The 16,980-nt window shown below is 38.4% G+C and overlaps 1 protein-coding gene across 3 annotated transcripts in view; it reads right to left on the reverse strand.

The window, feature by feature from the left end:
• Positions 1–16,980, reverse strand: part of LOC106521014 (sodium/hydrogen exchanger 9) — an 85,539-nt gene that overhangs the window by 56,303 nt on the left and 12,256 nt on the right. Inside the window, exon 6 of one of the 3 annotated variants that reach the window (XM_014013394.1) lies at positions 6,492–6,597. The exons of the other annotated variants lie outside the window; for them this stretch is intronic. Within the exon in view, the coding sequence (XP_013868848.1) occupies positions 6,492–6,597 (106 nt within the window). The remainder of the gene's footprint in view (positions 1–6,491; positions 6,598–16,980) is intronic. 3 annotated transcript variants of the gene reach the window in all.

Consider the following 16,980-nt stretch of genomic DNA (forward strand, 5'->3'; position numbering starts at 1 on the left):
TATAGGACTTTGTCCCATTCACTTAAAGAAAATAAAAACACTTTAAAATGATTTTCTTCTTATAAGTGTAAAAATATAAAATCAAAGACAAAGAAAATAAACAATAGAAAAGTTTTTTTCACCAGGGTTACCTCTACAATGCACATCATTTCCACAAAACAAATGTGGCTGGAGAATAGACAAATCTCAAAACGAAGAATTGTGAGGCGTGTAAGATTAATGATAGCAAAGCTGCCTCCAAAGCTGAGGGTCATTAGGCATGCCCTCACTAAATTCAAACAATTAGCAAAGACAGAAAGAGCCTCACTAACTAAAGGACACCCGGGAGGAGTCTCACTTCCTCTGAATCACATGCTGCTACTTCCCAAGTGGAGACTTACGGGCATTAAAAAGAAAATTAGATGACTGCAAGTAATATTTGATGATATGAACATGTAGATTTCAAGTCCAAATGTAGGATCTTAAAGAGGACATGTACAAAATTCACTTTTTATCTGCTATTTTGTTGTGTACTTGGAGTCTCTAGGAGTGGTGTGAAGCACTTCATTTGGATTTAAAGAAACAGTATCAAAACGAGTTGATCTGAGACACACCTCATAAAAGAGGTAAAAGAGGGGCTTGTACAGTTACAATAAAGAGGAATTTAGACCAAAGCATTGCAGTTCCACTTTATATAGACTCCAACTGAATGTGAAAAAGAAGGATCTAAAGGCAGGGTTTGTCTCCTTTAATAACAGATCCTACTAATAAGCATACTATCAACAGAATAGTCTCTGCATCAAATAGCACCAGGAACCATTGCCCTGTGATTTGTTTTGTTGTAGTCTAACTCCCACACTGGGCAGCACTTAGAAGGGAGTACTTCATAAACAGAATATCTTGGCCCAATAGAGAAAGGTCAAAGTCTTTCATTAGAGACCACATTTTTCCCTCTACAAGCCACAGGGACAATTGCCAAGTGAGAGAGAGGAAGAGAGCTCGACAGTTGATTAAGTTGAATCCTTCAGATAGAGCAAATGCAGACGGGAGAGATAACATTTGAGTATGAACATCATATTAATGCAATGGTCAGCATAGGAGGAGGACAATACTTGGCTGTAAACCCAAAAGTACTACATTCCAAACAAAACTGAATTATATTTTGAAATAAGTAAAGGGTGACAAATGCATTTTAGATATTCAAAGCCATTAAATGATTTTTAATGATTACTTGAGGTCAACTCACCGCTTTCGACTCCTTTTTGTCTCTTCTCCAAGAGACAAAACGTTTCAACAAAGAAGAACCCGCCCAGAGGACCTGACTCAAAGTTTCAGCAAATAACTAAAGCATTACATTAAAATACTTTGTCTCCACAATCAATTTAATGTCTAGTTTGGTGCCTTCTGATGTATTGCATCGTTTACTGTCAATCATCCATAACAAGCATATAAAAACACTGTCTGCTGCTGGTGTCAATTACATAAATGGGCATACATTTGTTTATGTAAAAGCCATGTCACACTATTACATTTTAGACAAGTTTTGCTAACTTGTTAAAGTTTGTCCAACACTACAGATGTCTAAGATGAAGATGGGGTTAAAAAAAACACTGGAAGCCTCGTGGACCTTCACTTACCGTAATGATAACAAATAGGTTGACTATTTAGCAGATATGCGTAAAATAGTTATAACAAATTTTTCATAAGTCTGCAATAAATTGTCTAAAATGTTATAGTGTGACAGGGCTTATAAAGAGTTTTGTGACAATTACTGGGAATTAGATGTCTTTATGAGATGTCCCATTTTGTACAACTTGCAATTTCAAATGAATGGTCAAAGAGTTGGGAAAGGGATAGAGAAATACTACAAAATGGGATAAGCAGTTCTTCTTTTTACAGAAATTTTACATAATCAAGACAGGAAAATACCATAAACTGTTATTTTCTGTAACTATGCGTTGACATTTCAGAAATGAAAAGTGTAAACAAGCTTAAATAAATAGTTAAGTTTGAAAGTAGAATAAAATCAACAGTTAAATACCTAAGTGTATTTTCTTCTATAAATTATTTCAATAGATTGCACATTTTTAGGAGTTATTTGTACGCATCCAATGAACATCAAGCATCAATCCCAGTTTAAGTTTAAGAGTGAATTCTTATGGAGACGCCTCAAACCGAGCAGCAGCAGAGCGTGCCAAACAAACAGCTGCTTGTGTGATTCATATTGAGGGGCGGTGTGCAAGTCAGCGCAGGCAGCTGAGAAGTGACGCCTGAGGGGAAAAGGGCTAACAGGATTTGTATTCGGTCTGACCTACCACTCACCCAGAGAACTGATACGGCCACAGACACACAAACAACATCCGTCACACAGGGCTCACCTGAAAGTCCACTGGCTTCGGCTGAGAGGAAGCTGCTCCAGGACAGCAGGAAGAAGACCGATGTTTCCAGCAGAGGGCTTTCATGCAGATGTGTGAATTTGGTGAGGTGGCAAGAGAGTTAAAGATGTGCACGAAGGTGATTGTGAAGTTTTTTATCACTCTGAAACAGGCTAAGGTTGATACAGCATCTGCAGCACAAATACATGCTCCTTTTAATGCAGGAGAATGAAGACAGAGATATGATACAAAAGCAAATGTTTTGAATAAAGCCTGAGGACCTACCATACAGTGAAACCGCTGGATGTTAATGGGATTTTTTTCCCCCTGTGAGCTCCCTACATTACATTCCTCCATTCCCTTCAGCTATGCTTCCTTACAATATGCTTGGGTTTCGCTCTATATTTCACACAAAATAGAAAGATGAGCAAGTTTAGGGAAAACGTTTTTTTCTTTCTTTCTTTCTTTTTGCTGAAATTCAAGGCTTGAAATTCAGGAACCAATGGCATCTTGCGGAATAAACTGCAGAGTGCAACCAACTGAATAATATCCTTATCTCCATCCTCTAAGACTCTAGAAAAAAATAGCTGCAAAAATGAGATATAAAAAGTTTGGTTTGTCCTTTCTGGGCTAAAATTGTGGCTTAAATATGCAACATGGAGAAGGAGAACTGTTGTCACTGCTTGTTCTACAGTACAGACAACTATTTTAATCTTTTTAATGTTAGAAAAAACTTCTAATATTACATTTTCTTGACATTTGAATTTTTTAAGGCATAAATAAAATCCCTAAAACATAGGGCTGGGCGGTATGACCTCAAATTCATATCACGGTATAATATAACATGTGAAGGAACATCTTCATCATCAGAGCAGAAGCCGACTTTTCATTAGCAAGATGGATTTATGACTGAACGAACGTCCACGTCTTTGTTTTAATCACTTCTGTGGGTAACAATACATAAAAAATAATTATTTTCTCCGACAACTGGGTGTGAAAAACTACGGTTGTTAAAGCTTCGCTCTGCGCAACGTGCAGCAAGAGGGAGGGAGGGAGGAAAAGATCCCGCGACACAACGTAACTTTTCTACAGCGGGAGGAGGACATTTTGAGGATTTATTCTCTCTATAAGTGTTTTAAAACGCTAGAATTTCTTCATTATATTTCGAACTCCTGCTCAGTTGTCTCTGCACTCGCAGCCCTGTTCACACAGGTGCGATGACGTAATGACGATAGGACGGTAGAGGGTAAATTTCTACCGTAGGCCAACTTTATACCGTTTCTATCTACCGCATGTACTGCGCAGCCCTACTAAAACATATCAAACAGACTACTTTAGATATTCTTTTTTGGGGTCCGTCAATGAGCTAGCCATCTGTTTTCCTAACTGTGTTTGGAGATCCTGCCTTTTCCACAGGAGCTTCTGCAGCTCAGTAAGTATTTTCAGTCATTCGGCCAACACTTGTCATGACACTTTAAAAGTAATAAAAGCTTCCTAACAAGTAGGTCAAAAGCTCAAGTAAGCAGTCTTCATTTTGTCAGTCCATTCCCTTCTCTTCCCTTATTTTCTCTGATCCATGTTTTTCTTCTGTGATGAACTCTGCAACCAGTGGAGTTTATCAGAGCAAACACAACACTGAAGTGAACCATGCCATCTATGAGCAGATGAGACTTGCACACAATGTTGTGATCAGTGCAGATTCACACTGAGCTGAAATCAAACGAGTGCAGCCAGATAACAGGAACCTTCAACAGACTCTGCTGGTGATCAGTTATTTCCCGACTAAAAGCTAATGTCAGAGAAAAGCTTGTTCTTGATCACCAGCTTAATCTTGCTCTGAAAAAAGGAGGTTTTTAAGTCTGTTACACATAAAACCCTCACTGAATCTGGGAACTTGAAGCTAAAATAAGGTGCTATAGCTGCTCATTTAACTGATGTTTACTCCAAGCATTTAAAAAAAACACCACATGGATAAATTTACATCTTTATCTTCACTGTAAGTGGCCTTTAAAGGCCTACTGCTTGAGAGCTCAAAAGAACAGTCTGTTTCTATGGGTGGTATCAGCAAAATTCAATTAATGCTTACTTTGGGAGTTAGCTCAGGAAAATCAGTCACTATAAATAAGAACTGCTTTAAACCTCACAATTTTAATCCTAAATCTTTAAGAACAAAGAGAAACACTGGACAAGCACACCAGTTACAGCAGAGCTTCAGACCCTGTTTGTTGATGAAGGGGTACAGTACAGGTTTGTTAAAGAAGCATTCACCCAGCTGAGGAAGTGCCTACACTGCAGCGGATGCAAAGTTTGTAACCGAGTCTGGAGTGGAGAGACGGAAAAGGATGAAAGGATATGAGGGCTGTTATTACAGTGAATAGGAATCCGAGGAGGAAGGAGCCAATAAGCACTCCAAGAAAAAAACCAACAGAGTGGAGGAAGGCAGGTGGGTCAAAAATGCGTCCTGTTCCCATCTGGTCGTAAGCGGCAATGGCACTAAAGGAAAAATTATAAAAAAAAAACCAGGAAATACGTTTCAGAATAAATGTAATCCAGGAGTACAATCATACAAGAGAAAAAGCTGGATCTATGATTTAAATGCTTAAACTTTCAATTCACAGCATCATTTATGGCTCTGAATCAAGTGTAGTCACCAGAAGAAATGACCCACTGGCTTCAGAGAACATACGTAAATTCATTTACTGAGGTAAGTCAGTCCAATTTATTCGAGTCGCACACGGTTTTCTTAAGAACTAAAATCCTACCCAGGAAAACAACGCATTCTGAATTATTTGTTTCATAAGCAAACCTGAGCACCTAAATAATAAAAAGGGAAATACGGTTGTTGCATATAGCAGCATAGGTTGACTTATGCTGCTATAAATATGTATTGTCAGGGGGGAGAGGAGTCTTCAACTTGCACATTGCTGAGTGCAAAAAAAATAACTCGGAGAAGAACGAGAAAGTAAAAAATTCTCTTTGTGAAGCTGAAAAATGAGAGAATCTGAGTCCCTCTATGCCACTTATGTTAGAAAACGTAACAGGTCACATGATCAGTGCACACTTGTAAATATTGTTTGTTCAGGTGTTTCAGGATTTTGCCGAGCTTCCATCTTCCCAAGATGTTAACATACGTAGGTGGTACTGGGTCAGGGCCGCTGGAGCTGGAGGTTTTGTGACTGGGCGAAGGGCACATCAACGTAAGGTTGAGCTGCTTTGGGAAGCTTGTTAAAATTCCAGTGCCAGGACCTTGCGTGGCTCTCTAATAAGGCATGGCTTTGTGTGCGGGGACCTTGGCGACTGGCGAACCACAGACCCAGTCAAGTGACAGGAGATGGCCGGTCACGCCACTTCAGAAACAGACATGGCACTATCCAACTGTTTGAAAGGATGTTCAGGCTCTGCAAATATGCACACTTCCTAAAACTCTCAATACATTGATGCATGATACTCTTAAAGTGTCAAATTTGTGTAAACCAAAAAGAAAAATATGGCAGAGAAACCAATTTATTTCCGTAATTCCTCCAGCATTTCTCTTCATGCTTCTTTCTGTCTGACCATAACTATGGAGATGTGAGAGATGCGTCTGTCTTCAACTTGAAATCTGTTAGCATGTCTATGAGAGTTTTTCTTCACTAGATTTGTGTAAAGAGAGCAGACAATTACTGCCAAGTGTGTGCATGCATATTTAACAGCATATCTGGATATCAGGAAAACTGAGCCAAAAGAATGAAGCAACTGAAAAGCACAAAGGAATGATTTCATAGTGGATAATTCAGAGAGCTTTCAAAGATTTTGTTTTATTTTGACTCAATTTGACAGCAGCTATTGTTGGTTACCCAGGTTTGATTTACTCGGAGTGTGTCTACTCTAGCAGTGAGTCTCTCTACTGACTACCTTAATGAGATGCTGACAATGCTGGAGGCAACTTGCTTATGTAGTCCACTGCATAGCATCCAAAGCACTCATGCTGTTTTGCCAATCGCACCTTTTCTTTAAAGCTGGCAGCTTCCATTCAGCCTGCCGTCCCCCACACATCCGCCTCCGTACTGCCAGTTGGAGAATTCTGACTGCCCACACAATTAAACTAAGAAATTTATTGGATTCCGAGGACTAAGATGAGTAAAACGAGATGCTCACTGTGTCAAGACGATGGCCACGGCATCATTAAGGACACTCTCTCCAAATAGCAGGGCGTGTAGATCAAAATCCAGAGGCAAGTGTGACAGTAGCCCAAGAACTGAGACTTAAAGAAACAAAACAATTAAATGACTGCTATTGCTACTTACTGCAGGATAGATAATGGGAACAGAAACAGAGAAAAAAATTCATCACCCAACAAATACAACATATCAAAGAAAAGTTATAGAAAACAGACAGAAAAGTAGTTCATTAAAGCCAGAGGAGCCCACATACACAATAACCTAAATAAAATACTTTTCAGCCTGAAAATAGCTAAATATAGACTTTAAAAAACTAAAAATAAAAAAATGGTATAACTAGAGCAGTTGTGCCGATTGTTTTTCCCAATGCTTGTTAGTTTGCTACTTTATTGCCGATGACTAAAGTGTTTTTTTCTCGACATTCACGGAAAAAATATGGGTACAATAGTATTTTAAAATAAATTTTTAGCTTTCTGTGTTGTTAAATTCATTTCACCTTCTAGAAAAAATAAAGCAAAAGTAACAAAAATGAAATAAAAAAAAACATTGGGAATAAAATGTGCACAATACTAAAAATTTATGAATCCTTTTAATTTGATATTTAACATGAATAAAATTAATATGTTTAGTTTCTTAGATTATCTTAAAATCATACATGATCAATTGATTTTTTTCCCTTCTTCCCTGATGGCACGTGCATATTCCAAGATGACAATGCCAGGACTCATCGGACTCGAATTGTGAAAGAGTGGTTCATGCAGCATGAGACATCATTTTCACACATGGACTGGCTGAAAAAGGCTTTGCGCAGCGGTCACACTCTACCATCATCAATGCAAGATCTTGGTGAAAAATAAATGCAACACTGGATGGAAATAAATCTTGTGACATTGCAGAAGCTTATCAAAACAATGCCACAGAGAATGTGGGCCGTAATTCAAGCTAAAGGCGGTCCAATGAAATATTAGAGTGTGTGTCCTATTTTTTCTGGTGGCAACTTTTTTTTTGGCCAGGCAGTGTACGTATGTTGTTTACTTTAATGAAATTTATATACATTTCCTATAGTTTAATCAGTCTCATTTCCTGTTTTACTTTGTAAAGAGTCCTTCTTTGTGTTTGGGTTTGCTTCACGTTTTGCCTGTTCCTGTGTTTTGTTCTCCACAACCCTGCATGGTAAGGTATGGATCAATACATTTCATCAACTGACTACCCTGTTTAATGTCTGATCATATCTCATGCCTTCCCATCCTGTTTGTTTTTATTGGTCTCTTTAATGCAATTTGGGTACTTTTATTATCTGCTATACGTTTGGATTATGTTGAAGAAATTTATTGGGGTTTGCTTATATACTGATCTTAATTAGACTACACATGGTATAGTGTTATTATTAGGGGAACTGTAATATCTGCTAAATGTGATTATTTTGCTTAAATTGATGATTTTATGTAGATACATGCCTGAACACTGATTCAACACATACCTGAACCATTAATCTTCATTAGGTCAGATTATATTGTCTGAGAAATGACTTCAGCTGTGTTAGGGACCCCCTTTTGATGATGTAAGAAAATAGGCGGAGTCATGTCTCAGAGCCTCTGTTATATTGAACTGACGTCTGTAAAACGGGGCCTGAACGCAGACCAATAAACTGCCTCCAGACCGAGCTGCTCTGTGTGGGTTGTATGCTTTTTCATATTCAATTTCCATGCATTGGTACATTTTCCAGTGAGGTTCAAGCACATACAATGGTAAACAAACACCCTTAACAATATTTTCTTTCAGTATTTAAAGGGGCAATCCTATGTGTTTCTCAGGCATACATTTAAATACTATACCATAATAAAGTATCTGTCACCTTTAGTTGTTGTTAAAATGCTGTTTTTATGTTTAAATAGAAAATAAACTTATCTTCTCATTACTTTCTCTTCCAAACACCTTGAAATTAGCCACTGTCTCTTTAAGAACCACCTTCCGCTCGGCTTCTGTTTCTGTCCCACCCATTTCAACACAGGGGGGCTCGCGCAAGCGCTATGATGCAGTTTACTTGGCATCTGAAAAGACATTTCCTCAAAGGTATTTTGAATCTGAAAAGAGCTTCACTGAGTGAGAAGTAGCCTTAGTGTTAGGAGCTCAGCAGGCAGTTTCGGTTTCACTTTCACTCGTTTACTTTGTTACTACCGAGAGCCTGCAGGAGTCATGGGCAGAGTGTGTGGGGTGGGGGGTTGGGAGGTGTGCTCCGCGATGTGGAAGCTCAGCTTAAAGACGCGTCCCATGGATGTTTCTGGTCCCAAAAGGCGTTTCTGGTCCCCACCTGTCGTTTTGCTCCGCAGCATGGCTTCCTAAAAWRGCTGCAGGATTTCTCAAACATGCATGAATGAGTCAAAGCAAGGCTTTGGACATGTTTTTTTATGAGAGTATAACATTATAACATGATATAAAACTCAAAAAAGTTGATTTTACCTGATATTGCTCCTTTAAATATTTTTTTGATCTTCTGTTCTACAACATTTTTCTATCTTTATGTTTAGTAGTTTCTAAACCAGTCTGTGATCTGCCTTTGAGTCCAAACATACTCCCTTGTGACATAATTTACTTGCATCTATTTTCACATTAGTCACTTAAATTACATTAAGTGTGTATAACACATGCAGTTTAACATGCAGATCCTTCATTTGCTGGAGCGGTGATGATTGTACATTTTCTATTCAAATGCAAAACAACTGAACTGCATGACATAATTTGTACAAATTGTGGCACTACTTGCTGCAACACCTTCCTCTTTCCTGTTCTACATAGTGGTTGTATTTTCAGAACATGAATATACATGGATTATTTAGCCTGGGGCGTCGCTGCAGTTTATTAGCGTGAGATGATAACAACCAGGATTCTGGGACTTTGAGGACGTTGGTCGGGCAAACGGGGAAATTAGAGCCATGACTACTGCTGATTAAAACACCCAAAATAAGTCAATTACGATCTAATGCGGAAGAACTGCAGGCAAACAGCTCTATGCTTTAATAAGATTTACTTCGTGCTTGAAATTCACCCTCACTTATCTGCAATCCTCACACAGGTGTGTCTTGCATCATGATGTTAGGTAGACATTTAAGCTGTGGCTGTGAATATAAATGTACAAAATATTATGGCAGACATTTGCTGTCTATTGATGGTATTATTCCGAGTTTATGTGATAAAAGGAGCATTTAGACAAATAAATAAACCATGACCTAATCAGTTTTAGCCTACTATATAAGGTGTGTATTTAGGTTGGAAAGCTAGATTTATCAGGACAATAATTCCACCTCAGTATATTAGTAAGAAATCTGAACAACTTTACATTGATTTGCAGTGACCTCTTTGCACCAAGCAAAGCACCCTAAGAATACCCGTGTGAGAGTGTGAGTTTTGCAAGCCAGATGCCCCGTGGAGCAGTATGGGCTTTTCAAACACAACCCTTGGTTTAATGCATTGTTTCCAAGATTCACAATAAAAAAACCAGAAATAAAACAGAACAATGTCTTACACAGAGCCCTGCTTCAACAGAAATTAAAGTTTTAAAGTGTAAATATTATAAACTTCTTCTAATCAGTACATCTTGGAGGCCATCTTGAAAATAATACCTTGACAAAATGGCACACAAAAATATCTGATAGTGACAAATAACTTTAAAATGGTTGTTCTCAAATCAGTAACATTGCCATGCATGCAGTTAAAAAAAATACACCTTTTAGACAAATTTGGAAGGCTTTTTAAAGAAAATACCTTTGGTTTATGTGGTACAGATTATTTTGCAGTCATGAATCAAAGAATAATAAGGAGGACCTTAGACATCTAGTGACTTTATCTTTTCTTACATTTGCCTTCTAGGCCTGAGTTGCTCATTCCTATTGGCCCTACGGGTATTCTTAGGGTGCTTTGCTTGAAGCAAAACAAGTCACCACTGAGCAGAGCAAGATACTTTATATAACGACTTCAGAGTGCAGTGACACTATTCCTGAATGTTCTCCTAACTGTATACATCAAGTGTTTAAACATGTATTGTTCTCCTGGTGTTTGCCAAACATTAGCGTCATGAGTATGGGGAAAAATGTTTTTTCTGTGCCTATCGATTTTCCTCACAACTCTGTAAACCAGGTCTTGTATGTAACTTAAATACATTTATTTATACATAATTTTAATTGATTATACTGTTCCTTGGGATGTAATAATGATGACTCTTTAGAAAACTCTTATCTTCTTTTAAATTATCTATAATCTGCAATTATGGATTATTGAAAATGTAACAAATCTTTACTTTTGTCATTTCATATGTATAAAAATAAATACTGAAACAAATCTGTATTTATCTTGTCCAAGCCAGTGAAATTATAGCAGCCTTGCTGACTGAGGAGTGATGCTGTTGCATGTTCAGGTTCAGCTTTTTGAACTGAGAAAGCTCCCCGGATGAGAAGCAAAACATCTTTTTTGGGATTTATCATGTCCCGGATGACTACGAATCTACACAAGCAATCCCCCCGCAGATGTCAGGAGTTAAACAGGAACGACACATTACTTGTCATTTGTTTCTCATGAGACCCTTGCCGGGAAAGAACTTGCTGTTCTGTGCAGATCAGCTCTTTAGTTTACGTCTTTCCACCAGCCTACATCAACAGTCCTTTTGATGCTGCTGTACCTACCGCCTGTGGCCATCAGTAATGCTCCAGTTGAGATAGAAGTTGAGGGAAGTGAGTTTCCAACATTCCCTAATCTCTTCCATCACCAATGCATTGTTAAATTCAGACAGGCTGCAGATCCAGGACACTTAAGTTGTGCAGTGGAGCTTTCCAAAGTTCTGTCTGCCTGGAAGATGCTAGCTCATCCAGCCAGATTACTGAGTTAGAGTCATTGCAATGGAGCCAGGTTTCAGTCAAAACAAAAACACAGCAGACCTGCTTCATGCTGAGTGTGTAACTGCAGCCATAAATAAGCTACCTTTAGTATGGAACAAATGTTGTAATAGTAAAGTTATCTTGTGCAGGCAGGCTGTTTTATGTAGTACCCAGATCATGGTTCTTTTTCACCATTTTCATCTCTTGGAACAGTGCTTTCTGTGGTCAGCTCTTAAGCAGTTTGCTGTATCATTACCAAGAAGTCTACATTCATCTACTTATTTCTGTCTTGAACAGATTACCTATTTTATTTTAAGGTTAAAAAATATGCAATTTCTTACTTGCCCATATTTCCCAGCTCACTTATTAAAGTTATATCTATGCAGACTACAGTACAAATGTCTAACGAGAAAATATCAAGGCTCATGTTGGGATCACTGATAGCAAAGATCAGCATGAATGAGCACACATTCACATAGGTTCTTCTGCACCATAGGGCAGGGTAAGTGTGAACACTGAGTAACAAGAAGCATGCTGACAATGACAATCCATTTGTCCTATACCTTCTGCAGCAGGGTTGGGCATAATCATATCGTGTGCAATTAATCGTCAGAAAAACATTAATCGATTATTTTTTGGGACTTGACAATTAATATGATTAATGTCACCAGGCAGAGTCCGCTCGATGCTCATCTCCACTTCAAATATGACGAACATTAAAAAAAAAGTTATGCAATTTATTTATCTATCAACATAATTTAAAATTTGATTTATAGCCTGAAGTCTGTAATTTTAACATAATTTGGAACAGGTTTTTACGAAGAGCAAATCTTTCCCACTAAATTAGTCATGTGACCAGGGCATAAGGGTATCCAGGGACTCCAGGGGATAATCGTCAAATTAATCTTTATCGGCTAAATACTATAATTAATCATGATTATTTTTTTCCCAATATTGCCCAACCCTATTCTGCAGTCTATCAGTTGGAGAATTGTTACACCATGTTCAAGGATAAGGATCACATAACATAACATCTGACTACCAGATACTGTATAATACTCAGCATCTAAACACATCTTACATAGCATTAATCTCTACTGGTATAGAGGTAGACAGAAAAAAAACAGCAGTCTGGGTTTCAAATAGGAAATACAAAATTCAAATAAAAAAATTCACCATATATGGATAGAGATAAACTCATGGTAAAAATATATGCATATTTACACAGTTAAGGGGTCAGATTTTTAAAGAGTGTGTGGAAACCACACTAAAAATGAACGTACGGCCAAAAGACGAAAATGGCGTACGCCAAAAAAATTTCAGATTTATAAAACCGTGCGTACACACGTTTCACCGCATTTTCCCTTTATAGATCACAGCTGTGCCTCATAATTTGTGCACAAGGTCCCGCCTCAGGTTCTACCCTCTACACGCCCACACTCAACCATAAACAGTCAATGCAAAGTACCTCATGAATGTATTTAAATCAGTCAGCTGATCAACGTCAAAACAAGTGATTGGCCGGTTCAGACACACGCTACGTCGTGCGTCTGGAGGACAACAGGTGCTGAAAGCTGCTCACGTGAACAGAATGTCTGTAATTGACACAGCTTTTCCCCTCATTTTGCAGGTTAACAGACATTTAGAGTAATCTAATGATTTTTTTTCAAAAACAGCTTCAAATTAATTTTCTCTCCGAGGACGATAAAAACAATAAATAAAATAAATCAGATAAAGTTAAGTTCACCGCTCTTCTGCCCCGTCCTCCCCCTCTCTGCTCTGTTATCTGCCCCCCCGCGCGTGCATGACAAATACGGACTTTAAAAAGTGAACTTTTCATAATATCCAAACTGAAGCGTGACTTTTTCTGTCATGCTGTTGAAATGTCTCTTGTCGGGGAGGGGTCTGTGGGTCAGGGTCTTCTGAGGAGGAAGCAGATGAATGGATGCGTAAACTTTTATTTAAGATTTAAGTTTTTTTTTTCAAAGGTCCTTATGGCTCAGCAGCAGAAGCATAAATAATACTGTTAAGAAAGCTGATGATAAAGCTGAATAAAAATCAAACTCTGATTCTGAAGGTAAATTAAATATCTGACAGTGATCATTACACAGTGTGGCTCTAATTCCTCACTTCACCATCTGTGTCGCAGTTTCTCGTCTCTAAAATGAGCGTACACATGGGTCAGAGCTGGCGTGAGGCACCGCACATTTTCACGTCAAGTTTGGGTTTTATAAATCACAACCTTGGCATGAAAAGTGGCGTACGCAAGTTTCTGGGCTCCTTTTGTGCGTACGCCACTTTTATAAATCCGACCCCTGAGCACTGGCAGGAGGCAGACAGTCTAATAGGTGCCAAACTAAAGGCCAGATAATGTTCAAAACAAAAACAGCTCCCGGTGAATTACGTATCGATTTGATTAGACGACAAAGTAAAAATAATCTTAGAAATTAGTTTCAGAGAAATTAGTGACCTGGATAAACAGTCAATTATAATTGCAGTGTTTGGTCCTGTAGAAAATGGCAGGCCACCAAGGGGCAAGACAGCCAGGAGACGAGCAGACTGACAAAACCAAATGAACTGCCTCAAGACCTGATGTCACATATCTGTGAAGACGAGTTCAGTCCCTGAAGTCAGGATTGTTTCATATCTCTGCTCCCATAATACCAGGCCGATGCCAGCATGTCTTGCACTACTTAAACTATAGCTTAGGGAAAATAAAATAAAAAGCCCTAACCCTCTCCCCTCACACAAGGGTGTCTGTGTTGTCATGGCAACCCATCCTACAGCTGTCAAGTGTTCATCAGTTTCCACAGCAACAGCATAAGGTAGAGACATTAGACAATTATTACTGACACAACACAGTTGAGAGGGTTGAATAGAAGTCTTATTAGGTCAAATTACCCTGACGATTAGCAGAGACAAAATCACTGCCTTCCGAGTCTGAAAGTCTGGGATTTGCTTGATTCAGCTAAATAAGGAAAAAAATCATGATACAAAATAGACAAAAGTTAAGAAATTTTGCCTAAAGCACTGATACAAATATTATGGCGGCACGACGGCTCAGTGGTTAGCACCGACGCCTCACAGCAAGAAGGTCCTGGGTTCGATCCCCGGTTCGGACCTGGGGTCTTTCTGTGCGGAGTTTGCATGTTCTCCTCGTGCTTGCGTGGGTTTTCTCCGGGTACTCCGGTTTCCCCCACAACACAAAAACATGTACAATAGGTTGCCTTCAGGCCCAGGCCGCCCTTGAAAAAGAGATCTGAGATCTCAATGGGATTTGCCTGGTAAAATAACAGTAAATAAAAAAACAAATAAAAAAAATTATGGTAAATTGGGGGTGTTAGGCAAAGTCAACATTTTTTTTTAGCTTCATATCATGTTCTAATGTTATTCCATCATCAAAAGCATACCCAGGTTGTTGCTTTGACTCATTCATGCATGTTGAGAAATCCTTGAATCTCCTGTGGTAGCCATGCGGAGCTGCCTAAATGTTTGCTGGTACAAAGCACCGCCTATTTGAACAAAGCTCCTCCCTGGAGCTCAGTCTGCAGCCGAGGTCCCAGCCCACAGAGCACCCCTCCCCCGAAGCATTTTTTTGTGAAGACGAGGGAGCGTCTGAAATGGTAGGTGGTTTTTAAGACAGAAGTTAATTTCAAGGTGATTAGATGCACAGTCAAATTTAGTTTTGATATACAGTATTTTCACAACAACTGAAAGTAACAGTTACTTGATTGTGGTATACAATTAAATTATGTACCTGGAAAGTACAAAATACCCCCTTTAAGGACTAAAATGTCTGCATTAAAGGAAGCTGATGTCACAGTTTAAATTTAACATAATATGTTCAATTTTTCAATTTTCCCTGTGATGGACTTGTGACCTGTCCAGGGTGTACCCCGCCCCTCGCACTGTGACTGCTGGATATGGGCACCAGTGACCCATGCAACCCTGAAAGGAATAAGCGTGTACAGAAAATGGATGGATGGATGGATGGATGGATGGATGTTCAATTTTGCATTTTTTCTTTTCTTTTTTTTTTTTTTTTTTGTGTGTGTTTGTAGTCACCATCTAACCTACACTGGACGATGCTAAGTAAGCTTTTGTTTGAAGAAGGTAAAAGTATTTGTAAACCAAGAACTGAACTAAGTATTGCCAAATTAGGGCCACCAAAATATTCTTTTGTATTCTAATATATGTCAAACCACAACAAACATAACAATTATACAGCTCAGTTAAAAAAGACTTAAGCTATTATTACTAAATTATGTACTTTAAAAGTATTTCATTTTGTTACTACTAAATTCAACCTTTAAAATGAAGTTTTACCTTCTTCTTTCGCAGTTGCAGTTTGTAAATTCAGTTTTCATATTTGTGATCCATTTACAAAATTAACATCAATAATAACATCAGCCTGAGCAATACTTTTTTTAACCACAAAAACATTCACCCAAAAATAAAACAAAGCACACGACTTCACAATTCTTACCGCAAAGTTCAAACCCTATTTCACAAAGTCTGAGAACTGTTGCGATTTTGGAAAACACAATAAAAAGCTCAGAGAGTTTCAGCCTTTGGTGTGTTGCAGGTTGATTCTGATCAAAGTGACGACTGAACTGAGGTCAACAAGAATGGCAGCAGCACGGCACTGCGGAGTTACATCACTCTCAGGAGGACAACTGAACCACAATCTACATCCACTCTTTGACACTCTCTTGAGATAAAGCATTTATTTTCATAAATAATTTGTTAGCAGCAGAGATATTATCGTTGGCATAATCACTTTGCTGCAGAAAGCCTCATGACAAACTGTACCATGTCACTGTTCCTGAAGAATATGATCGCATTACTGTTTCACTTAGAAGAAAGGAAAATTGAATTTAAAGAAGTTACAATGTGTCAATCTTGAATTTTGGTTTTACACCTTTCTGTTTAAAATGGAGCATAAAATGAGTCTGGTTTCAGTTTTTTTGTGTTTTACGCAACATCTACTTTTTTGAGCTTTATGTCATGTTCTAATGTCATACCTTCATGAAAAACATAACCAGAGCTTTGCTTTGACTCATTCATGCAAAGCTGAGAAATCCTTGAATCTCCTGCAGTAAACGCTTGTTTGTACAAAGCACCGCCTATTTGAACAAAGCTCCTCCCTGGAGCTCAGTCTGCACTTGAGCTCCCGCCCCACAGAGCATCCCTCCCCCGAGGCATTGTTGTGACGATGTTCTGAAGAGGGAGTGTCGGAAACGGTAGGAGGTTCTTGAAGAGACAGAGGCCAATTTCAAGGCGTTCAGGTTTTACTGTATTTTAGGTACATACAGCATTTTCTTAACAACTGAAGGGGTCAGTTACTTGACTGTAGTACAAAATTGAAGTACATGCCTGGAAAATACTGTATTTATTCATGTATAATACTAGAAATTTAACCCTAAAAGTCATCCATAAAGTGGGGGGATAGTAGTTTATTGATAATTAGAATTTTATGCTTTGTAAGCTCAAAAATTATCGTATTATACTCGAGAGCGTATTATATATGAATAAATACGGTAATACCCCCCTTTAAACACATTTTTTTAAACACATTACACAACAAAGGATTTTTTT

Source organism: Austrofundulus limnaeus, unplaced genomic scaffold, assembly GCF_001266775.1.
Source record: "Austrofundulus limnaeus strain Quisiro unplaced genomic scaffold, Austrofundulus_limnaeus-1.0 Scaffold100, whole genome shotgun sequence".
NCBI classification, from domain to species: domain Eukaryota; kingdom Metazoa; phylum Chordata; class Actinopteri; order Cyprinodontiformes; family Rivulidae; genus Austrofundulus; species Austrofundulus limnaeus.